The 25,702-nt window shown below is 43.3% G+C and overlaps 1 protein-coding gene across 1 annotated transcript in view; it reads right to left on the reverse strand.

The window, feature by feature from the left end:
* Positions 1 to 773: 773 nt before the first annotated feature.
* The window catches only part of LOC144764033 (uncharacterized), a 56,379-nt gene continuing 31,450 nt past the window's right edge, over positions 774 to 25,702 (reverse strand). Inside the window, exons 2-3 of the mRNA XM_078650172.1 lie at positions 17,963 to 18,459; positions 774 to 6,755 (exon numbers count right to left, since the gene is read on the reverse strand). Of these exons, the coding sequence (XP_078506298.1) occupies positions 4,387 to 6,729 (2,343 nt within the window). The 5' untranslated portion in view covers positions 6,730 to 6,755; positions 17,963 to 18,459 and the 3' untranslated portion in view covers positions 774 to 4,386. The remainder of the gene's footprint in view (positions 6,756 to 17,962; positions 18,460 to 25,702) is intronic.

Consider the following 25,702-nt stretch of genomic DNA (forward strand, 5'->3'; position numbering starts at 1 on the left):
AACACTTTCAGGAAGGCCCTCAAGACCTGGCTCTTTGGCTACTAGAGCTGTGAACCCCCCCACCCATCCACCCCCCAGCGCCTTGAGACCCTCACGGGTGAGTAGCGTGCTCAACAAACCCCCGATTGATTTTGGACAATGGATGTTCCATCCTTGTTACAAGTGCGTTATATCCTAATACATGATCTGTCTTTGGTAGAATTCCTTTATCCATCTTGAGCTCCTTCACGTTACTGCAGATCACGGCCAGTACGCCTGCCTTATCGATTCGCATCAGGATGGCACTACCCATGCTTTACGTTCTTATCCTGACGTAACTGAACCCATTTTCTACACAAGACCATGGCACAATCTTATGAAACAAGAACTGGCCTCTCTTCTTCATTCTTTCAACAAGTAAATCTGTTCCATCCATTATTTCAACTAGACTTTCTATCAGGGGACTGACTGTTAATGTCTTATCCATCGCCTCTTTCCTGCCCTCCTGGTTACTAAAGAGAAGCATGCGTGAATCCAGCAGATGGACGGTAGACACACCTGGAACAATGATGCTTGTGAAATGCACAGTCAGGGCACAGAATGTATCAAGAGCCTCCGGCATCATTGCTATTTCCACTGCCTTCTTCGTCCCAGTAATTACCACTAGAAGACATGTACACAAAGCTATTGACAGTAAAGATGTTTCTCTCTACCTATTAATGATAACCCTATCCTCCTGGATTTGACTTCCTCTGTGACCTTAGAAACTACCTGTAATATTAAGTGAATCCAAATCAATTAAAAAATTCTTTATTTTGGCCTTTATGGCCATAAAAGTACATAAAAAAGTATTACAGCATAATTTGCACACATGATTCTTGCAAAGGTAAAGTGAGCATGCATTGCAACATTAAGAGAAAGAAGATTTCTAAATATAAAAAGGAGCTAGTTCAGAGTTAATATTTGTAAAACATTTAAAGAGATAGTTAAAAAAGCGGTAATACATTTTTTTGCGTTTAAAGACTAGATTATTAATTGAATCACTAGACTAGCTATGCAGTGCTGTGCAGCATTTGGTGTGCTTTGTTCAGGTTATTCCAGCAATATTGTGCTGAGGTCTGCTCAGACAACTATCAACAGAAATTACTCTGTGAACTTTGACATTAAGGCACTTATATTTAATACCAGCCCAGGCGGAAGTAGACTAGTTACTGTACCTCGTTATTTAGCTTATTTCCGATTCTAAGGGCACGGTCACCCCTGAAAGATACAGGCATTGGTTGATAAACTTCAATACAAAAAAAAAAAAAATCTTCTAAGAAAATACAAATTAATAAAAATGCAATCAAATGGCTTGAGAGTTTCCAAGAATCAATATCATAAAGTAATGCAATTTCAGATCAAAGTTTTCAGAGCACTATACACTGAAAGTCATGTATGCTGACAGAGAATGTGAGCTGATAGAGTGAAGCGCCTAAGCATAGGTACATGTAGAAAGAGTGAATCTTGGGTTGTTCAGGCATCCCAGTTCTTCACTCCTCTAGGCACTCAGATGTTCTGTACCCTGGAGCTCACCTGCAAAGTAATCTCCCTTCATTAGGAGTTCAATTTGTTATGGATCACACTGCACTGCTAGATCGGATCCTCTGTACTATGGAATTTGAGAAGGCTTGCAACATCTGGGAAAATGATAGGGGCTAGATGTTCACTTTCCTCTTGTCTGATCATTCAGAGTGCCCGATGAACATTCCTACGGTGTCAGTAATCACAACTGCCTCACCTGTAGGAGAGCATCATTGCATGTACACGGATACTGATATATTAATTGTTGATTGCACAGGCTCCTTCCTGCACACTCAACTTCACAGTTGCCTCAACTCCTGTACTATGTCTTTAAAATTGCCAATATTAAGTGTTTTTCCATTAATATGGTTTTATTAAGATTTTGTGGAGTTTAACCAAAAAAGTAAATGGGGAGAGCAAATAATGCAACTATACAGTCAAGGGTGGAGCCTCTGATCACAGGTGGAAGTTGGTTTCCATGTAGAAAAAGAGGTAGCGCCCACATGAACAGGTGGAAGCTAGACCTCCTGTGTATAGTTGGCAGCTATAACCACTAGGCAGAGCTGGAGGTTACAACCCCATGCAAAGGTGCAGGTTAAGACTCCAAGCACAGGTGGATAGTGAAAACTCCGGAACCCCTGGGTAAAGGTGGAGGATAAAACCATGAGTGGAAGCTGAAATCCTTGCGTACAGTTGAGGGTTGAAACCACTATTTACAGGTGAATGTTAGGTGCTTGGAGCACAGGTGGAGGATAGAACCCTGATGGACAGGGGGCGGGAGAACCTCTTTGCACATTATGCACTACAGGGATTCATACAACCGAGAGGCACTATAAGAACGTCTGCCTTAATCACACTCAGACACAAAGTGGAAAATCATTTTGTTGTACTAGTTTTTCAAGAGGAACCTAGTGAAACTCATCTTCAATCATGGAACAATTACCCATGACCATTAGATGGGTCAGTGGTGTCTTATTGATCCACTGATCTTTGGGAATGTAATTTATCTCAAACTGGGGTTTCAAGACCTATATTATGTGTGGCTTCAACTACTTTCACACTCGCCTTAACACCTTATGCACATGGACAGCAACATGTGTGTGCCATGATTGGAACACTGGATTAATGGAAAAGAATTGTAGAGCTGTTCTTAATTTATGGGATCAGTTTTACATAATCCTTTTTTTTTTTTTTTTTTTACAAGCGCATAACACACCTTTTTTTAGTCTATGTGGTGCCTTGTACTGAACATAAACATAAATACCACAATTTAATGGGGCAGTTCAAATTCAAGTCAGTCAAGTACAGAACAACAAATAAATGCTCAATAAGAAAGCCTACTCTTTTTGTAACTCCACACAGGCTGACCAGATGTTCCATGTTTGCTGAAAAAGTCCTGTCCTTTAACTATCTGTCCTGACAGATTTTGAAAATGTAGTATGTTCTGGTTTCAGGGGGTTAAATGAATACATTTTTCTCCGCCCCAATGCAGATTCAGTCAGAAGGCTCAAACAGATAGCAATTTGAATAACATATAATACTGAGTATAAAGGCTGCATTTAATTCCCAATATAACCTCATTTCTTTTTATTTCTAGGTTGACAAGTGCTGTCAATTACGACAGTCTGTGCTTTTTGGTAACTGCAAAACTGTTATGTCTACTCATATGTTTGTGCCCCGTCTCAGTTTTTGGTTTCAGTAATTTAGTCACCCTACGCTTCATACATTGTGTGATATGGGGTAACCCACTAGAGTGCAATTTGTAGTAAATACTTTCTTACATTCAGTTCATTCTTGTGGTTTCTATCAGTTGTGAACTTTTATGTTACATTTTACATTCCTACCTAATAAAGGTCTTGTCACAGTCTGTAAATTCATGTTTTCTAACCAGTGTGGACTGTCGGAGTCTTGTCACATTCAATAACATTCATATTGTTTCTCTTTGATTTGGACATTCTGGTGTACCAGTATGTTTCTTTTTGTAAAGTAATTACTTATTTATCACATTTGAAACATTCATATGGTACCTCTCCAGTGTGGTATAGCTGCTATTGCATTAGCTTATCTTTTCTACTAATTGCCTTGTCACATTCAGTGCGTTCATATGGCTCCTTCCTCGTATACAGATTCAAATGTTTATTTAGTGATGAGTTTGTGATAAACTTCTTTTCACATTGAGTAAATCTGGGTTCTCACCATTGTCAGATTTCAAATGATATAGTAGTCCAGTCTTTGTACTGTATGCCTCGTCACATTCAGTACACTGATGTGGCTTCTCCCAGTGGAAAATCTCAGATGTGAAATATGGTCTTCCTTTTTGTGGATAAATGACTTGTCACATTCTACTTTCGACAAAACATTCGATCTCACTTTGTTATGAATGCTTTATCTCATTCTGATCACTTTTCAACAGATGCAGTGTTGGATTGAGTACATTGATATAATTTGCCCCACTGTGTATTCACATGGGCTGTCTCCTGTGTGGGTTCTCTGATGTTGCAATAAGTGTTTTTTTCTAATGAATGTCTTGTCAAACCAATTACAAGCATACGGTTACTTCCCGTGTGGATTGTCTGATATAGTACTAATAGGTGCTTTAAAGTGTATGGCTTGTCCTATCCAGTACATTCATACGGTCTCCAGTGTGGACATTCTGATGCTGCATTAGGATGTTCTTTGCAACAAATGCCTTGTCACATCAAGTGTAATCAGATTGTTTCTCCCCAGCGTGGACTTTCAGATGTAGCATTAGGCAGTCCTTTGAAAGAAACCCATTTTCACAATCGCTAAAACCATATGGTTTCTCTCTAGAGTGGATTTTCCAATGTTGTATTAGCATGTGCTTTAGAGTGAATCACTTTCAGCACATTCATATGGTTTCTCTTCAGTGTGGGTTTTCTGATGTTGTACTAGCATGTGCTTTAGAGCGAATGCCTTTTCACATTCAGTACATTCATATGGTGTCTTTACTATGTGGACTTTCAGATGTCCCATTAGGTGTGTCTTTCTCCTAAATGCCTTGCCACATTCAGTGCATTCATATGGTCTCTCCCCTGTGTGGGTTTTCTGATGTTCCAACAAGTGGTGTTTTCTACTGTATGCCTCGTCACATTCAGTGCATTCATATGGTTTCTCTCCACTGTGGGTTTTCTGATGTACCATTAAGTGCTGTTTTCTAAAGAATGCTTTGTCACACTCACTACATACATAGGGTTTCTTCCCAGTATGGACTTCCTGATGATATTCAAGCTGGTGCTTTAGAGTGTATGCCTTGTCACATTCAGTACATTTATATGGTATCTCTCCAGAGTGGACTTTCTGGTGTCGCCTTAGGGTTCCCTTTGCAAAAAATGCCTTGTCACATTCATTGCATTGATATTTCTTCCCAGTGTGGGTTTCTTGATGTTGCATTAACCGCTGTTTTGTGATAAATGCCTTCTCGCATTCACTACAACCATATGGTTTATTTCCGGTGTGTCTCTTCTGATGTAGTATAAGCGTGTGCTTTGTAGTGAATGCCTTTCCACAGTCAGCGCAATCATATGGTTTCTCTCCAGTGTGAGTTTTTGTATGTTGCTTTAATTCTGTTTTTGTAACAAATGCCTTCTCACATTCACTACAACCATATGGTTTCTCCCCGGTATGGATTTTCTGATGTCGCAAGAGATGGTTTTTTGCAATGAATGCCTTGTCACATTCACTACAAATATATGGTTTCTCCCCGGTGTGGATTTTCTGATGTTGCAAAAGATCTCTTTCTGTAAAGAATGCCCCATCACATTCAGTGCATTCATATGGTTTCTCTCCAGTATGGCATCTCTGATGTAGAATAAGGGCTCCTTTAGTAATGAATGCCTTGTCACATTCAGTGCATTTATAAGGTTTCTCCCCAGTGTGCAATCTCTGATGTCGTACTAGGGATGCACTTGTATTGAAAGCCTTGTGACATTCCGTGCATTCATATGGTTTCTCTCCAGTGTGGACTCTCTGATGTCGTATTAGGGATTCACGTGTACTGAATGCCTTCTCACATTCCGTGCATTCATATGGTTTCTCTCCAGTGTGGACTCTCTGATGTCGTATTAGTTCTCCGTTATTAATGAATGCCTTCTCACATTCACTACAACAATAGGGTTTCTCCTCAGTGTGGATTTTCTCATGGTGCTTTAACAGCGCTTTTGTAACGAATGCCTTGTCACATTCAGTACATTCATAAGGTTTCTCCCCAATGTGGACTGCATAATGTTGATTTAGCTCTCCTTTTGTAAAGAATCCCTTGTAACATTCAGTACATTTATGTGGTTTCTCCCCTGTGTGGACTGCATGATGTTTCATTAACTCTTTTTTTGTAATGAATGACTTGTTACATTCTGTACATTTATAGGGTTTCTCTCCAGTGTGGATTTTCAGATGTCGCATTAGGGATTCCTTTTCAACGAATGCCTTGTCACATTCAGTACATTTATATGGCTTCTCTTCGGTATGCATTTTCAGGTGTCGCATTACAGATGTCTTTCCAACAAATGTCTTGTCACATTCTGTACATTTAAATGGTTTCTCCCCAGTGTGAATTTTCAGATGTTGCTTTAGATTTGTCTTTGCAGCGAATGACCTATCGCATTCACTACAACAAAAAGGTTTCTCTCCAGTGTGGAATCTCTGATGCTGTTTTAACTGCTTTTTGCCACTGAACGCCTTGTAACATTCAGTACATTTATATGGCTTCTCTCCAGTGTGGAATCTCTGATGTTGGTTTAATAGCGGTTTGCTTATGAATGCCTTGTCACATTCAGTACACTTATTTGGCTTCTCTCCAGTGTGGATTTTCAGATGTTGCGTTAGGTTCGTCTTTGCAACGAATGACCTGTCACATTCACTACAATGAAAGGGTTTCTCTCTAGTGTGGAATCTCTGATGTTGCTTTAACAGTTCTTTTCTATGGAATGCCTGCTCACATTCAGTACATTTATAAAGCTTCTCTCTAGTGTGGATTTTCAGACGTTGCAATAGGTTTGCCTTTGCAATGAATACCATGTCACATTCTCTACATTCATATGATTTTTGCTCGATGTGGACTTTTTGCGGTCGTATTAGCTCTGCCTTTGCAATGGATGCTGGATTAGATTCAGTTAGTTTGAAAGGTTTCTCATCAGTTTGGACAGTCTGATGTGACTGCAAGTTTTCCATTGTTACGAATGTTTTCCACAGCAGGACTTTGTGGAAAAGTAAATTTTGCCATGTTCTGTGTCCCTACGTGTTCCCCATCTTATGTTATGTGTGCATGATCAATATGCATATGTATTCCCCATGATCGATTAAAGACGCAATTACAGTTGTGTCCATCTCTAGTATGCCAGTTTCCAGTTCTCGTGAAAGCTACGAGTATTAGACCTATGTAAAGCTACGTTGCCACGTTTCTCAGTGTGCACGTTATTTCATTGTAAAGTCCCCGTTTCTAGGCCTCAAAAGGGCCCGGTCTCAGATTCAGCTCCTGTCTCCTGAACCCTCGCTGAGGAGCGATACAGCCCCCACCTGTATCCCTGACCCTTCACTTACTTCCTGCCTCACAGTGCCCGGCTCGGCCTGGCTCTGCCTGCCAGTCTGCCAAGAGTATGTTATGATTCTAGTTATCAGTCCAGCCCTCCTTCCCTGCATTCCTAAGCTACTGAATCGCATCAATAGTTTCCGTCATGGTCTAGCCTTTACGTCTCCATGTAAGAGAAATACTGTATTAATGGTCATTTAATATTCCTCAACACGCACTACATGTAGAATAATTCATGCACCAGTCTTAGAGTCTGTTAGCCTTTACCCTGATAACTTTTGGATTCTATCAACATGTTCTCCAAACATCAGATACTAGATAGTGTTTAGGTACATGTCGCTCTGACTCTCCAGACTACAGTCTCTTCTTCTAGCACAGAAGTCATAGCCCCCAGCTTCTCCTAGTAACACGTCATTGTCAGTTCGCGCGCACCACTAGGTTAAAGGTCCCGACTCCTTAGGTAGCCCCCTCCATGTTTCCGCCCCATTTGTGACATATTTCTGTTACGTTTACATCACATGTCTATGTATACGCCCTGTTCACGCCTCTTGTTACACCTTCTTTCTTCCTTATCTTTCGCGACTGCTACAGGCCCTGCCCACTGTTACGCCTATTGTATTGAACATCATGTATTTTGTTTAAATATATATGCTTGTGCACTGTTATTAAGGGGAGCTAGCTAGCTGCCATCCTTTTCCTGTGCAGGTTGTCCTGTTCCTGTCCTTTATGCTGTATTAAACCTGCAAACTCCTACTACCTCGAATCTTGACTCTTATTTATTGAGCTATCTGTTATTATATATCTAATCAAAAATAGAGGTATTATTTATTTATTTACCACATAATGGCGCCCGAATTGGGACTTGCCCTTTCCCCACGCGCCGGAGAAGCCACGCAAGCCCCCTGATCCTCTGCAGCCGTGACGGAACCATACCGTGCACGTGCAGATATTTCTGCTTCAAGTATCCCTCAGGCCCACGGAGGAGACGGAGGTTGCGGTCCAGCATCCAGACGAGGCGGTGGAGGAACGCGGCGAGTCCCGACCAGAGCCCAAGCCGAGAGTCCAAGGTCCGAGGTATCCGGAGGCCCACCCGTAACAGAAGTCCGAAGTTCGTCCGTCCGGCGTCGTAGCAGTCCAGTCCAGTCCGAGGCCTTCCGTTCTTGCTGCCCGGTGAGTACCGTTGCTGGGGTAGTATCTAGACAGGGTCAATTAATTTGTCTCTGGTCCGTGGGTTTGGGGTACACAGATCCAACACGAAGTGTCCACTTAGGTGGATGCGGGTCCTGACGTGTCTCTGTATGAGACCGGTAAGTTTCGTACTGTTTTAGCAGTGCATCTAGTTTCTGTTCTAGTCTGTTCTGTTCTCGAGAAATTCATGTATTCTGTTCTCAGTATTCCAGGTAGTATTTTGTCAGAACTGTTATTTTAAATGTCATTCATGTATTTCAATGTCGTGGTATGAAAGTGGTGTATCTTTAGTAATTATCGTGTTCATTGTGTATTGTATTGTGTCTAGACTACAGTTCAGTCATGCCGTTGTTTTCCAAATTACGTCAGTTAAAAACTAGAAAAGGTCTGTTAGAAGAAGCAGTTCCTGTCCCGCCTAGGGACAGTCCAGGTCATTATATGTATCAAAAGCATGGCATAAGTGCCATATTATATCTAGATTTATGGGTGGAGTACACCAAACAGTTAGAAGAAAAGTACAGATGGCCCGTATCGGGTACATGGGATGCCGAGTGCATCATGCGAGTAGAAGAAGCATTATGGAAAAAGAAAGCCAGACAGTCACAGAAAGATGCCATCGAGTTATGGCGCAAAGAATCTCATAAAAGAACCGAAAAATAAATCAGAAAGTCAGAATTAAGTAGAGAATCCTCAGAAAGAGCCCAAGAAAGGGAACTAATCGAAATAGGTGAACGAATTAAAACCGAACAGTCAGACAGACAGAGGAATGCCCTCATTAAGGGTATGTATCCTCTTCTTGCCGAGGGTTTGCCAAAAGCAACCCCGGAGGCATCCAGTAATTTTCCGCCACCCTTAGTTCCGACCAAGCTACGTCCCAAACCGACCGCAGCAGATATTTTTCTCTCGTCCTATTTGGACGACACAGTCCCAGAATATGCAAATCCTGTTCCACCAGCTCCTGTAAATAATGTAATTCATGGTCTTCCAGCCACCGGGGCACCTGTTGCAGTACCTGTTACGGTGCCCCCGGTCCAGCCCGTAGTACAGATTCCCGCCACATCAGCCACTCTGCCAGCACGAAGAGTATCAGTCGATGATTCCAGTATAGGGGCCGCGGGAGGAGGTCCTCCTGGTACCCCGCCGCCAAGTAGACGTCTAGGAGCAGTCGAGTTACATGAACGTGCGTTACAGCGTACGCCCAAATATCAGTCCATTGCAGATATCAGGCGAGTTCTTACTGAATGCTGTTATGATCCAGTCCCAGGCGAGGATAGTATGGTTCTATATTCCGTACGTATAAGACAGGTGTCCGAGTATTTGGTCACCCTACCGAATATGAAAGAAGATCTAGACAGAATGTATCGTTTCATTCGTACAGGACAAGATCCAGAAAGTATTGCTGAAGTCATGTCTCTCAGAAAAGCTGAGATCCAGTTCATGCTATTAAAGTTTCTGATCAATTGTTTAATACGGGAACAAGATTCCCCGACTAAAGATCCGGTCGAAATGAAAGTTCTGACAAGGTGGAGTGATAATATAGCCGAGGGTAAGCACAAGACACTCAATAGTATAGAGAGTATGTACAAGAAAATTCGTAAAGAAATAATAAGGTTACACGAACAACGCAAAGAAGCTCTAGGAAGCGAGAAAGAAAATGACTCTCCCACTGAAGAGGTAGAGGACGAGAATACCGCCAGAATAGCGTATGTAGGTAAATCTAGATTTCCAGACCGACATTTACGCCTAGAACACAAGAAAGTCTTTCATCATCCAGCACCAGAACAAGGTTCTCTAGAACAAGTATTTCAAGCTACCGATCAAATTCTGAAATCACGAATCGGTTATAGTGAATTAAGTACCATGCATGAACAAGAACTAGCCCGATCAGCAGTCCGATGGATTACTGATTCTACCACTTTTCCAGACGAAATAGTGGCACAAATGTTTCTGAAATTGCCCCCAGCCGAGCAGCGACTGGTGGGTATGTATATGATCCAACACCTCATTACATTGTATGAGGGTCAGCATTCTGATCCAGGTCCGTTACATGATATCCTGAACGAGTTACTCCAGTATAGATGGAAAGGTTTAGGTACCGATTTAATTAGTGTCATTCTAGAACAGCGCCATAAATATAGAACGTTTCTGAACCCGCATTTTGTTCATGTCTCACCTCCAGAAAGTAAACCGTTTTATATAGACAGACAGAATCCGTTACGAGAAGTACACCCAGTTAGGACAGCAGATGGTGAAATGCAACGAGTATTTGTTTACACCCCAGTTACCAAGATGGAACTCTTAGAGATGAAGAAATTAATCCCTTGTCACGACAAAGATCCAGCAGGGTTCCACCGAGAATTAAAAGACATGCTTCGTATGGGAGAATACACGTATCCAGATATTATTAAAATGTTAAAAGTCCTGTTGCCTGCGGGCATATATGAAAAACTCAAGGAAAAAGATTGGGAGGTGGGAGAGAAAAAGATCGATTGGACGACTCTAGAAGCTGAAGATAAGATACGAGTACCAGGTACCGGTCTTGGAGAGAAATGTAAAGAATTACCAGAATTATTAATACAAGTTTTGCCTAGATTATTAGCCACTAAAAAGGAAGACTGGGATGCAATCTCAGCCTGTAAACAGAAACAAGACGAAGACACTAGTGATTTTTATTCTAGATTTGAGAAATGCTTTATAATAAACAGTGGTTTGAAGACGAGTAGCGAGTCATACCCTCATCTTTTTGTTACTAAATTAGTCGAGAATTCAAGTCCACAAGTTAAGAATCGAGTTTTGAAAGTCGAAAGTACATGGCAAGCTAGTACTCCGTCCCAGATGTTACAGATGCTCCAGTATCACCAGAATAGAATCAGAGAAGAGCAAGAACACGAGAGAAGACGTATGAAAGACACAAAAATGAAAGTACTAGTTGCACAATCTGTTCCTCAAGACAGTCAGAAGAGGGGTCCGAATCAAGCCAGTCATCCTGCAGCTCCCGTTAAAGGGACATGCAATTATTGTAAACAGCCAGGTCATTTTATAAACGAGTGTGCAGTTCTGAAACACAATATAGCCACTGGTAAAACTAAAGAGAGACCACGTCCGCCTAGACAAGAACAAATTTCACAGACTTCTCAGCCACAGAATGCACAACAGACAGTTCCAGCACCGCAGCCTATCGCTGCAACACAGCATGTTACACAGCAGATGTACCAGTATGCACAGACAGAGTATCCAGAGTATCAAGCGTATTCATGAAACAGCCTAGAGAGGGAGGTAGGCTTGCCTCTCATCGAGATTCCTGTAGATCAAGAAGGTCCCTATGTTCACAGCCAAGTATTAGGGAAAGACAGAAAGTTTCTGATTGATACAGGGGCAAGTAGGACGACTATTAGCCACGACGAGGTTCCAGGGGCTCCGCTCTCAGGCTCTAGAAATGTTTCCCTTGGATTTTCAGGAAAGCCTATTGTAAACGAGATATCGAAACCAGTTACTCTAGAAGTAGGTCCATTGTCCCGAACTACTGATCTATTGCTTACGAAATCATGTCCAGAAAATTTGTTAGGCATTAAGACACTGAAAGAATTAGGTGCAGTTATTTGCTGTTCCCCAGAGGGGATACGTTTGTTTTTACGTGACTTCAAGGGTCACTATGTTTTACGAGATTTTGATCCGAGACTGTCTAACGTCCCGCAGCATCTATGGGCGCAAGGTCCAACTGATGTTGGTTTCATGCAAATCACACCCCATCGTGTGACTCTCAAGCAAGGTGTAGTCCTACCACGAATCAGACAGTACAGATTGCCACCTGAGGCTGTAGCAGCCTTATCCAAAATTATTGACGAGCTTATGGCTCAAGGAGTAGTTGTAGAAACTGACTCCAATGTATGTAATTCTCCTATCATTCCAGTCATGAAACGTACTGATCCAAATGCACCCCCAGTATATCGATTAGTGATTGACCTTCGAGAACTCAATAAATGTATTATCCCCCAGTATCCAGTTGTTCCAGATATCTCATCCCTATTGACAGCTATTGATTCTGAGGCAATATTTTTTACAGTAATCGACCTCAAGAATGCATTTTTTCAGTGTCCCCATTCATCCAGACAGCCAGTACCTTTTCGGTTTCTGTTTAAACGGAAGGAGCTATAAATTCACACGAGCTCCTCAAGGTTTCACAGAAAGTCCTAGTATTTACAGTCAAGCACTTAAGAGACAACTAGACAATATTCACATGCCAGCTGACACTGCCCTGCTCCAGTATGTCGATGATCTACTGATCACAGCCCGTTCTGAACGTGCTTGCGAGCGGGCATCACTCACAGTTCTGTATTTCCTAGCCGAGATGGGGCACAAGGTGTCCCCTTCAAAGCTTCAATTCTGTGTCCAGCAAGTGATCTATTTAGGCCACTTACTGTCCAAGTGGGGTAGGCAGTTGACACCCGATCGTATCCAGTTAATAGCGAGTCTTCCACAGCCCAAGACACAGAAGGAGGTACGAGCTTTTATCGGCCTTACTTCTTATTGCAGACAATGGATTCCTCAGTATGCATTTCTAGCCAAGCCACTGATACAGTTAACGACACAGGAGGCAGCCGTATCGACTGTCCTCCCTTGGACATCTGAACATACACTTAGTTTCAATGAGTTAAAGAAAGCTTTATGCCAAGCACCTGTTCTAGCTACACCGAACTACAGTAAGCCTTTTACACTTTTTGTCACAGAACGTGATGGTACAGCATTATCTGTTCTCACACAAGATCAAGCCGGACAATACAAGCCCTGTGATTATTTCTCTAGCACATTAGATCCAGTAGCCCAGGCTCTGCCTGCGTGCCTCAAGTCAGTTGCAGCCACAGCTCTAGCTATCAGACAAAGTGATTCCATAGTATTAGGACACTCCCTGACAGTACAAGTTCCACACTCCGTGGAAGTTCTTCTAAACCGAACACAGACTCAGCACTTGACAATTGCACGTTTAACAGGTTATGAACTGACACTGTTCCAGCCACACATAGAAATCAGACGCTGCAACGTTCTAAATCCTGCTACACTGTTACCGTCAGTTATTTCAAATCCTGCCACACCTGATTGTGTGGAAGTTGTTAACACTATGACAAAGCCAAGACAAGACCTGACAGATATTCCATTACCAGATCCCGACCTGACACTTTATGTGGATGGTTCATGTATGAGAACTAGTACAGGAGAACTAGTAGCCGCGTATGCAGTGACTACTGACACTGAAGTTATTGAAACACACCGTATTGACACCCTGTCTGCTCAAGCAGCAGAGCTAGTTGCTCTGACACAAGCCTGCATACACGCCAAGAACCTGAAAGTTAATACTTACACAGATTCACGTTACGCATTCGGAGTTGTACACGACTTCGGAGTGCTCTGGCAGGAGAGAGGTTTCATGACTTCTCATGGAACCAAGATTCAGCATGGTTTCCTTATTCAAGCTCTGTTAGATGCAATACATTTACCGACATCTATCGCTATCATGAAATGCAAGGCACATACGAAAGTTACAGACATTATTTCCCAAGGTAATGATCTAGCAGATCGAACAGCCAAGCTTACAGCACAGACTCCAGACATACCAGTTAACAAGACACCGACATCCACTCTAGAACAGACTACTTGTATGACAGTTAAGGACCCTACTCAAGATGTCATAGATATCCAGTTACATGCTACTCCCGAAGAAATTAAGAAATGGTCCGAACAAGGAGGGGTCCAGACAGATCAGGGATGGTTGACGAAGGGAAAAGCCACATGGTTTCTCCCCGACTCAATGGTTCAAGTCATTATCAATACCGCACATAGTCCAGCACACTTAGGAGAAAAAGCCATGTTAGACAGTATCCAGAACATTTGGTTCAACAAGCATTTACGAGCTGCAGCCAAGCAGAAAGTCCGTACCTGTATGATATGTTGCCAGTTCAATCCAGGTAAAAGTGTCCCGGTGGAACAAGGTGGATTCCAGCCCCCTGACCACCCTTTTGAAGTCCTCCAGATGGATTATATTCAGATGGAGCGATGTCGAGGTTTCAAGTATGTCCTTGTAGTTGTATGCGCTTTGTCCAGGTGGACAGAAGCATATCCAGTCCCAGATTACACAGCCGCGACCACTGCCAAGCAGTTGGTTCGTGAATATTTCCCCCGTTATGGACTCCCTAGGGTCGTGTATTCTGATAACGGCCAGCCATTCTCATCCGAACTAATGAAGCACGTTTCCCTGTTGTTAGGGTACCAGTGGAAGTTCCATTGTGTACGCCATCCAGAAGCAGCCGGTCTCGTAGAGAGACATAATCAAACCCTGAAAATCCGTATTGCCAAAGTATGCAAAGAGAAAGGTGTAGACTGGCTAGTAGCCCTGCCAGTCGCTCTATTCTATATGCGCATGGTCGCACATTCCAGATCAGGTCTGTCCCCTTATGAGGTCGTATTCGGCCGCCCCCCGAACGTGTGGGGTACACCCAGACCCCGAAGTATTACAGATGTTTCCAGTAATATGCTGACAGATTACCTAGCTTCCTTGATGTCTGCCCTACACTCTTGTCGTTCACAGGTTGCCGCTGCATTTCCCGACAATACTGAAGTCAAGCCACACGAGATCCTTCCCGGAAGCCTGGTCCTCGTCCGCAATTTTGATCGTTCAAGTCCGCTGGAGCCTCGCTGGAAGGAGCCGAAGTTAGTCCTTCTAACCACCCGCACAGCCGTGAAGTTGGAAGGCAGGAAAGGCTGGGTGCATCTGTCGCATGTTAAGAGATTTCACGGACTAAGACCTAAGCAGCTCAAATACACTTCTATAGACACTTTCAAGTCTGAACATTTGCCTATTATCAAGGACTGTCCCGCAATTGACTTTGCCTCAAATCCTCCCCTGTTAGAGAAAACTCCGCAACAGGAGTATAAAGAGAAGCTCCGGTCTAGTAAAATAAGTCAGCCAGTTTAATTGTCTAAGTCCTCCCCTAGGTGAAACGGTTAGACAGGTATCTGACATGTATGAAATAGACCCCCATAGTGAGAGAGTTAGTCAAAACTCAATCCGATGTATCGTTTTTCTAAGTTTTATATTGTTTTTAAGCTTAATGATTACCTGCACGAGTTATGCATTTCATTTATGTTTTCCAATTTCTCATGTAAATAAGTTTTCTAATGCTACAGTAGAGCACACGTTTAGTGATCTGCCTCCTCACGAACTATCCTATCGTCTAGCTATGCGCAATAATTCATTTATCCGTATGTTGCATTATTCACACCAGACCAGCAATGCCACTAATTGTTGGGTGTGTGGTCGACTCCCCCCTTTCCAGACACCGAAGGGAGTTCTGCCACTGTTTCCTTATCCGTTTTCACATAACGGTTCGTGTGGTGCATGGTCCATGTTAACGTCATCCTCAACAGATATGTCCTTTCTGAACAGTACATGTTTTCCAGACAAGCAAGGTCTTCCCCACAGAACAGGGTTAGATCTAGAGAATGAAGTTTATAATTTGGGTAATTATTCTTCGAATTTTATGGTCCTGAATGTTCAGTCTGATCCTACTCCAGACTTACCTGCTATTTCAGTACTACCAGTCAAAGGCGAATTATGTGTCAGAAATAATGGTTCCGTACATGTAGGACACAGTGATTGTACTACTATTGTCAAGTATAGTGACAGTGGGAAATCTATTTTCAAAGCTTCCCGTCATTCTTATTTTGTTTGTGGTCAGACCGCATATGTTCGTCTGCCCCTCGATTGGGAGGGAACCTGTTACATTGCCTTCCTACTGCCACCAGTTTTTCTAGCCCCATCTGATTATCACAGAAACACACATCTAGTACACATTAGACATAGAAGGGAGATCGAGTCCCCGATTGTCGACCAAACTGAAACTGCTCTAGAACAGTATACAGATTTCAATAGAGGTTTCTTTTTCTTTATAGGACCTATCCAGAATAGCAAGTTAATACGTAGGTTAACAAGAACCCTTGAAGCAGTAGTGAATGAGACTGCCTCTGCCCTAGGTAACTTAACCGAAGAGCAATCTGCTATGAGATTTGTCGTGCTCCAAAATCGTCTCGTTCTTGACGTCATACTGGCCGATAGAGGAGGAGCATGTAGAGTCATCGGATCTAGTTGCTGCATTTTCATTCCTAATAACGCGCCGTCTGTTTATTCAGCTATAACCAGACTTCATAAAATTGCCCATCAGTTACACCAGAATCCAGGCACCTGGACATGGTCCGGTTGGTTTTGGAGTATAATTTCTGCCTGGGGATGGAAAGTATTGTCATTTCTAGGTATTGCAGTAGCGATCATATTCAGTTGCTGCCTCTGTATACAATGTGGCCCTGCGATTTGCGGCATTTGTGCTACCTCTTGTATTCCTAGTCCCAAGTCCCGTCCTAAATCCCGTTCCAAGACAATTCGAGACGAGCAAATGATACTGTATGAAATGATAGATGGTATCATGAATATTGATGTTTCCTGATGGAAACGTAGTGACAAGGAGGGAATGTGGAAAAGTAAATTTTGCCATGTTCTGTGTCCCTACGTGTTCCCCATCTTATGTTATGTGTGCATGATCAATATGCATATGTATTCCCCATGATCGATTAAAGACGCAATTACAGTTGTGTCCATCTCTAGTATGCCAGTTTCCAGTTCTCGTGAAAGCTACGAGTATTAGACCTATGTAAAGCTACGTTGCCACGTTTCTCAGTGTGCACGTTATTTCATTGTAAAGTCCCCGTTTCTAGGCCTCAAAAGGGCCCGGTCTCAGATTCAGCTCCTGTCTCCTGAACCCTCGCTGAGGAGCGATACAGCCCCCACCTGTATCCCTGACCCTTCACTTACTTCCTGCCTCACAGTGCCCGGCTCGGCCTGGCTCTGCCTGCCAGTCTGCCAAGAGTATGTTATGATTCTAGTTATCAGTCCAGCCCTCCTTCCCTGCATTCCTAAGCTACTGAATCGCATCAATAGTTTCCGTCATGGTCTAGCCTTTACGTCTCCATGTAAGAGAAATACTGTATTAATGGTCATTTAATATTCCTCAACACGCACTACATGTAGAATAATTCATGCACCAGTCTTAGAGTCTGTTAGCCTTTACCCTGATAACTTTTGGATTCTATCAACATGTTCTCCAAACATCAGATACTAGATAGTGTTTAGGTACATGTCGCTCTGACTCTCCAGACTACAGTCTCTTCTTCTAGCACAGAAGTCATAGCCCCCAGCTTCTCCTAGTAACACGTCATTGTCAGTTCGCGCGCACCACTAGGTTAAAGGTCCCGACTCCTTAGGTAGCCCCCTCCATGTTTCCGCCCCATTTGTGACATATTCTGTTACGTTTACATCACATGTCTATGTATACGCCCTGTTCACGCCTCTTGTTACACCTTCTTTCTTCCTTATCTTTCGCGACTGCTACAGGCCCTGCCCACTGTTACGCCTATTGTATTGAACATCATGTATTTTGTTTAAGTATATATATGCTTGTGCACTGTTATTAAGGGGAGCTAGCTAGCTGCCATCCTTTTCCTGTGCAGGTTGTCCTGTTCCTGTCCTTTATGCTGTATTAAACCTGCAAACTCCTACTACCTCGAATCTTGACTCTTATTTATTGAGCTATCTGTTATTATATATCTAGTCAAAAATAGAGGTATTATTTATTTATTTACCACAACTTGCCAGATCTATTAGCAGGTGTCCTTTTGCATGCAATGCTTTCTGACATTCAGTACATTCACATAACTTCTTGCTGTTGTCAAGACTTTTTTTGAATGTCTGCCCACATTCCTTAAATTTATATGTTCCGAGTCTTGTGTGGGCAACTTTGTGTAACTTTAGACAGCATGTGGCCCTGAATGTTTTATCACATTCAGAATATTTATAGTCTTTCCATTATGTGAACAAAAATCACATTAAATAGATATTATCTTTCTTCTATGCTGACTTCATGTACTCCTTATATAATACTATAAGAAATTGCTTTGAGAGCTTTAGTACATTTAGAAAGTTCTATATTCCCTAGTGTCTCTATGGTTAATCTTTTTGAGTTGAATATCTTTTTTCATGCTGCTTGAGAGAGTAGATAAAGATATATTATTGATTATGAACCGGTCTTCTTGGAATAGCCTCATGTCCTTTCCATCTTCCATTCTTAAAGCATTTCTATCATCTGTAAAAAAAAAAAAAGCATGTCAATAATAAATAAACTATAATTATGATATAATGTTATTCAGAAAGCCTTACACTGCACATTTATAACAAAGTGAAAGAAACTCTGAAATACTCTTAGTCTTTCTTGTTTTCAGTTTCTATTTGATGTGAACTGCAGATGGGGATTTGTCAGTATAAAAGTCAGTGGTTATCAGTGTTTAGACGTTTTTAAGCGGTGCAAATTCCTTTTCACAGTTTCTATCCAGGGCTATCAGAGACTTTGGCTTTTTTACTGTTTGCTTTGTGCATGGACGTTGCAGGATAAACATTGTATTTGAGCTTTCCCCTGCTGTGGGTACTCCATGGAACAATACTAGTTATTTGGATTACTTTTGCCCATGAGCTCCCTTGACCAGAGGGTAAACCATTAGATCCACTCACTAGTACAGTACATGTCTGCAGCAGCACGACTTGACCAGCTCCTCACCAGGACCTGCCATTCTGAAGAAAACAAAGTATGAAACATATATCAAGGGTGACTAAGCCCTAGGCTTCATTTTATCATGCATGCAACCGCTCTACAGTGAGTAAAAGATGTGTTTGTGTACATGTACCATCATGCATTGGGAAGGACTATGGCAGTCCTTTCAGAACCAGTGTACAATGCACCGATTGTCAATCTTTTGAGCATATGGTTTGTTCTATGCCAGTCTTAACAGTCTGGCACTGGGTTAGTGTTCTACATCCACAGAGATTTACTTAGTTCTTAGCTTTAAGCCTTGGATTCTGCACAATACAACATTTCTGCTGAAACATTTAAAAACAAAAACACAGACAATAGAGAAAGGTAGACTACTCTAAAAGTTGCAGGAATAATTAATTGTGTAAGGTGTAATATCTGCAGATCAAAGGTTCTTAACCCCTTCGCTGCTACCCCTCTACTACCCACGTCCTGTGCAAAGCTTTTTTTTGCCTATTTGGAGTAGTTCGCGCTCAGCCCCCCCTCCCCCCCCCCCCCATAACGGTTTGTCCTTTTAAGGTTTCCACATCAAACTTGCATCCTATTTTTCCAACATCCTGCGGATTCGAAAGGTGTCAGGGGTTTGTGAGTTGCACTGAAGAAGACTGAGAATTTAGCCAAATTACAGCTACATTATGGGTTTTTGGGGGAAAATGAGGATAAGGTGCTGCATTAGAAAGGTTCTATTTTTTCCCTTCAAATAGCATCAAAGAAGGGTTTGCAGTGCTAGAATCACCATCTTTCCCAGCTTTCAGCAACAAGCAAAATTGAATAAAAACCAGATATTTATTGGGACATGGCCCATTTTACCTATTTATTTTATTTCAACCTCCTTCCAGTTAGTGGTAGAAATGCTTGTGAAATCCATGGTGGATCCCGGAAAGCTATATATTTCTGAAAAGTAGTCACAATTCTGAATTCAGCAAGGGGTCACTTGTGTAGATCCTTCAAGGTTTTCCTATAGAAAGTAACAGTTTTAATAAAATTTTGAGATCGATTAAAAGAAAACTGCTATTTGTGCATTTAGTTTTCATCTGTTAGGTCTTCTAACTATGCCAGTTTTTTAAAGCAATACACCATTACATTCACTGGACCCTTCTGGTTGCAGGGATATACAGAGTTTGTAGGTTCACCAAGAGTCCACGATACCCAGAGCCAATAACTGAGCTGCACCTTGCAATGTTTTTTTTATTATGTACCGGGTATACAGCAATCCATTTGGTAAAATATAAAGAGTACAAAATAGGTATCAAGGGAAAATAAGTATTTCGAAATGGGCATAAGTTATGGAGTTTAGGAGCAGTTCGTATTTGCACATCCCTGAATTTGTGAATACCCATTCTATTATGTGAATTAGAGGGCATTTCTTAAAATGACTTATTTCTTACAACAGTCTGACATTTGAAATGGGCACCTACAGAGGTAGACAATTGTCAATAACACTTGTTCTACTATTCTGTCTTCCCGTAAGTCTCTCAATAAATGTGGTACCTCACTTGTGTGGCTAGTCCTAGTGCCCACAACAGGAAACGTCCCAAAACAAAATGTGGACACATCACATTTTTCCATTGAAAACTGACCCATTTTCACAAAGTGCCCAGCTGTGGATATTGGGCCCTACCTCAGCTGGCACCTAGAGAAACCAAGCCAACCTTTAAATTTGTTTAAACTAGACACCTAGTGGAATCCAGAATGGGGTGACTTGTGTGGCTCTCACCAGGTTCTGTTACCCAGAATCCCTTGCAATCTCTAAAGACACTTCCTCTGAGATAAGGCTGTCTGCTCATGCCAAGCTACCAAGGGGGTGAGCAGGGGTTATCTAGTAGTGTAATCCCCTTTCCCGGACTTAGAACAAGGGTCCCTATTTGGTCAAAGGTGTATACCATTGCCAACCAGAGACCCCCAGTTCTAACAGCGCACATTTAGGGAAACCTTCCAAACCCAGAAATTACTGAAAACTAGACACCCGGGGAAGCCCAGGGAGGTGTTGCTTGCATGAATCCCCAGTTTTCTTACCCAGAATCCTCTGTGAACCTAGAATATAGCTAAACATGCTATTTTCCTCACGTCTCTGTGTGCGTTCTCCATGCCGGCATAAATTTCCTACCATCCAGATTTGCCCATGGTCTCCCAATAAATCGCTTTTATGGGTGGGCCACGTGCCTGCACCAGGGAAGGGCCAAAAAACGTGTAGAGTTTGTGGGGGAACCAAACTGGATCCAAAAGGGCAGTTTATTAAAATACTTTTTAAGCTGTCTCTCCTTTGGGTACCCACGCAAGGAAGGTATCATCATCGGGAGACCGTGGGGAACGCTGAGTGGTAGGAAATGCCAGCGCAATGTTCCCACACAGAAATGTAAGGAAATGTGATTTCTTTCGCTAAATTTTAGGTTTGCTGTGGATTCTGGGAAAGAAAACGTTGGGGCATCCATGTAAGTCACACCTCCCTCGAACCCCCTGGGTGTCTAGTTTTCAGAAATGTCTGGGATTGGTAGGTTTCCGTAGATGGTCGCAGAGTCCTGGACCAAAAACAAAGGTGCCCCCTTGCAAAACCAGGTCATTCTGTGAAAGATCATTTTAATGTCTCTAGATTGAAAACTGAAATGTATTCTGTACTGCACTGTTGTATTTTTAAACAAATATTTGCAATGCAAGAGGTCTAGCATTTATGCGACTTTAAGCTATTGTCATTGTAAATGACAATGCCTTTTATTTATGTTTCAAAAACGAAAACATAAACAAGCATTTACAATGCAATAGGTCTTGCATAATTAAAGTTTGAGCTATTGGCATTGTAAATGACAGTGCCATTTATTCATTTGCATCCGTGCGTAAACAAGCACTTTGTACTTATAGTCCATGCTTATGAGAAGCAAGGCTGGCAGTCTCTTTTATTGCCAGCCTTGCTCATCGTAAGCAAGGACTATACGTTCAAAGTGCGTGTTTATGCACCGATTGCAGGTTTTTAAAACAAATGAATAAAAGACATTGTTATTTACAATGCCAATAACTCAAACTTTAATAATGCGAGACCTATTGCATTGTAAATGCTTGTTATAGCATGTCCTTGCGCTGTGCAGGCTGGGAGATGAGGTCCTGTGGAGCCCTGAACAACGGGCGTGGGACCGGCAGAACAGGATGACGGCGTACCACAGCCTGCGTTCAGTTTTTATATTGCCACCTCGCACTGTGCAGGCTGGGAGATGAGGTCCTGTGGGGCCCTGAACAACGGGCGTGGGAGCAGGGGTGCAGGATGACACCGCACTGCGGGCCGGTATTCCGGTTTTTGCTAAAAGGCCTGCTAGAACTTCTAATATTTGAAATCATGAGCCTAGCTTGTATGTCACCACACATGCACAGGAAGTAACCATTATCCATAGATGGGGAAGTGGGGCAGGAGCTGATCCGGGTAATGCTAGCAGGCCTGGCTTAAGAAGACTGTGCATTTTATTTGCAGTGTGTTGTACTGTATCTTGCCCTTTTGCATAAAAGTAAGCATTTGACTGGAAAATAATTTATTGGATTTGCTCTGCATACTTCGAGATGCGAGTCTGTGCTCGCCTTAGTTCTCCACAGGAGTGCAATTGCCTCACACTTCCCAAGAGTGTACAAAAAGCAGCTCAAATGCGTGAAAATAATTCCCGTAACCATCCAGTCCTTGGCGTCTGTGTTTGAGACGGCTAACCAAACTTGTAATTTAGTGAGGGGCTAGCTTTAATGAAGCGGGCAAGATTAGACAAGCTTAAGCAAGTGCAAGTATCTGGAGCGTTAAGAGGCGATAGGCACAAAAAAACAGGAAATCCTCAGCTTCAAGGGTGCTTTTCCACACAGTTAAAACCCCGCAGGAGGCCCACGCTCGTGCCAAGGCTGCTCTGCGAAATTATGTGAAACTAGGACACAGCGGCAGAAAGATGCATATTAAAATAACTTAAAGAAGAAAGAAATAACTAAGTTGATTTCTTTTTCAATGCCTCATTCACATCTTAAGCATTTTCCGTGTACATAAAACAGTAAAACCTTTAACAGGTTGACACAGGAGGAAAGCCGAAATTAATATAAAATATACAAAAGATTATTAAGAGATTACATTCCCCACCTCCGGGAGCAGGCACGTTGAGACGGGAGCTTTGCTTTGACTGGAGGAAACAGATGAGCAAACGTACGTGTCACCCTCTGACTGCAAAAAACAGCGATAACTTTGGCGCGCACACACAGGCTCCCACTTAGGCGGGGCTCCCATGCTTGAGGGAGAGCCCCGCGGTGGCTGCAGACGTAAGGATGAGCAGAAGTGGCGGCTGAGGCTGCCGATGCAAGTGCGGGGCTCCCATGAGTGAGGGGAAGCCCCGTGTGTGCCAGGTGATGCGGCGGAGATGACACCAGGAGAGTCCTGAGCGTGACGGAGCCTGTAGTAGCGACAAAAGAGCCCGGTGAGTGGGGCTTAGTTGTACCGTGGGGGGAGGAGAAGGGTATGTGAGCGCGATTGCAGGAGTCTGACTTAGTTGCCCTGTGGGGGTCTGTGTTATGTTATGTTATGTTAAGCTACACTTATAAAGCGCACTGACACCGTAGGTTTCCTGGCGCTGAGGTAAAGATGATAGTGGGTGGTGGCAGAGGGCTAGTTGGAGTTCGAGAAGAGACAGGTTTTTAAGCTCTTCCTGAAGCTCAGTAGGGTGTCAGAGGTCTTGATTCCTAGGAGGAGGGAGTTCCACAGTATGGGTGCCAGATAGCTGAATCTGCGGCCACCCAGTTTCTTTAATTTAACCGCCGGGGTGGTTAGGAGGTGAAGATGGGCTGAACGAAGATTACGGGCTGGACAGTGCGAGGTGATAAGAGATTTTAGAAAGGCCGGGCACTTGCACTGCCGGGCCTTGTAAATTAGGCAGCCGATCTTAAAAGTGGATCTTTGTTCAATAGGCAGCCAGTGCAATTTGGACAGAGGGGGTCTTGCTGACTGCCATTTAGGGACTTTATAAATGAGCCTGGCTGCCTGGTTCTGCACCATCTGGAGGCGATGAAGCAGGGACTTTGGTAGGCCCCAGTGAAGAGAATTGGAAAAGTCAAGACTGGAGAGAACAAGGGAAATAACAATTTGCACCAATGCATCATACGAGAGTAGGTGAGAGATTTTCCGAATTTTTCTTAACTGGAACATGCTGGCCGAGATGGTAGCTCCAACATGGGTTTTAAGAGAGAGGTCGGTATCAATGGTGACGCCTAAGCTTTTTACCGAGCTCGATGGGCTGGGGGATGTACCTAGCTCTTTTGGCCAAAACTGTGGGCCCCAGTGAACCGCGCTGATACCAGGCAAGATGAGTTCCGTTTTCTCCGGATTTAATTTGAGCTGGTTAGAGATCATCCATTGTTGGATGTGGAGCATCACTGCCTGAAAATCAGATGCGGCATCAGGGGTGTCTAAGGGGAAGATGATCTGCATGTCGTCTGCATAATTGAGGACAGTGCATTTCCAGTTTCTCAATGAGTGAATTAGCGGCCGGAGATATAAATTAAACAGAAGTGGTGAAAGGGAGGATCCCTGCGGTACTCCACAAGTGGTGGGCGTCTGCGTTGCTGTGAAGGGGCCTAGGTGGACTGTTTGCACTCTGCCCGAAAGGAAGGACTTAATCCATTCCCTGGCGGGACCCTGGATGCCAGCCTGTCCGACACGGTGGAGAAGGATGTCATGGTCCACCGTGTCGAACGCGGCCGATAAGTTCAGGAGGACCAGTGCCTGTGGGGACCCCCTGTCAGCATTCTCCCTGAGAGTGTCAAGGACTTTCAGGATGACTGCTTCAGTGGAGTGCGCTGGCCTGAAGCCGGCTTGGTTGGATTCCAAGAAGCCAGAGCTCTCTATAAACGCCGACAGGCATGTGGTCACATGAGCCTCCAGGAGTTTAGAGATGTAGGGCAGGAGGGAGATGGGCCGGTAGTTAGCAGGGTTAGGGGGATCGGCTCCTGTTTTTTTCAAAAGAGGGACAAGTATGGCCTCCTTGAATGCGCTGGGAACCGTACCACTGCTCAGGGAGGCATTCAGGAGGGGAAGAATACTATCAGGTACGGATGAGAAGACTGCTCTGAGGACTGGGGGAGGGCAGCAGTCCTTAGGAGATCCTGGTTTGATGCGAGTAGTAAGTTCTGATAGAGTACTGGTGGTGATAGCTGGGAACTGGGTGAGGGAGCAGGGATCGAGGGAGAGGGAGTCTAGTGGGCTGGCAGGGAAGGGGGAGGAGATGGCATTCTTAATATCTGCAATTTTTTGGATGAAGAAGGTGTTGAGCGCATTACAGGTTTCTTGGGTTGGGGCCTGAGTGGGGAGCACTCGGTGATCTGATGAAAAGTCATTCATAATTTTGAAGACTTCTTTAGATTTGTTACGGGCTGAGCCAATTCTTTCCGAGATATGTGAGGCCTTTGCTTTGACAATAGCGGTTTTGTAATCTTTGCGGGCCCTCACGAACACTAGGCGGTCCGCAATAGAGTAACCACGCCTCCAATTGCGTTCTAATTGGCGTAGCTTCAATTTTTGTGCTTTGAGTTCCTCAGAGAACCATCGATGGGAATTGCCATGTCTGGTATTGGCAAATTTAGTAAGGGGGCAAACCTGTCACTAGCTGATTGCAGCCAGGTGGCTATCCTGCCCTCCATAGAGTCGATGCCTGATTTAGGGTCGATAGTGGGACAGGTGTTGTGGTACTGAAAATTCTGGACCCTGCTGTTATATGGTAGCCAAGCTCTACACTCGTGT

Source organism: Lissotriton helveticus, chromosome 6 (genome assembly GCF_964261635.1).
Source record: "Lissotriton helveticus chromosome 6, aLisHel1.1, whole genome shotgun sequence".
Taxonomy (NCBI): Eukaryota; Metazoa; Chordata; class Amphibia; order Caudata; family Salamandridae; genus Lissotriton; species Lissotriton helveticus.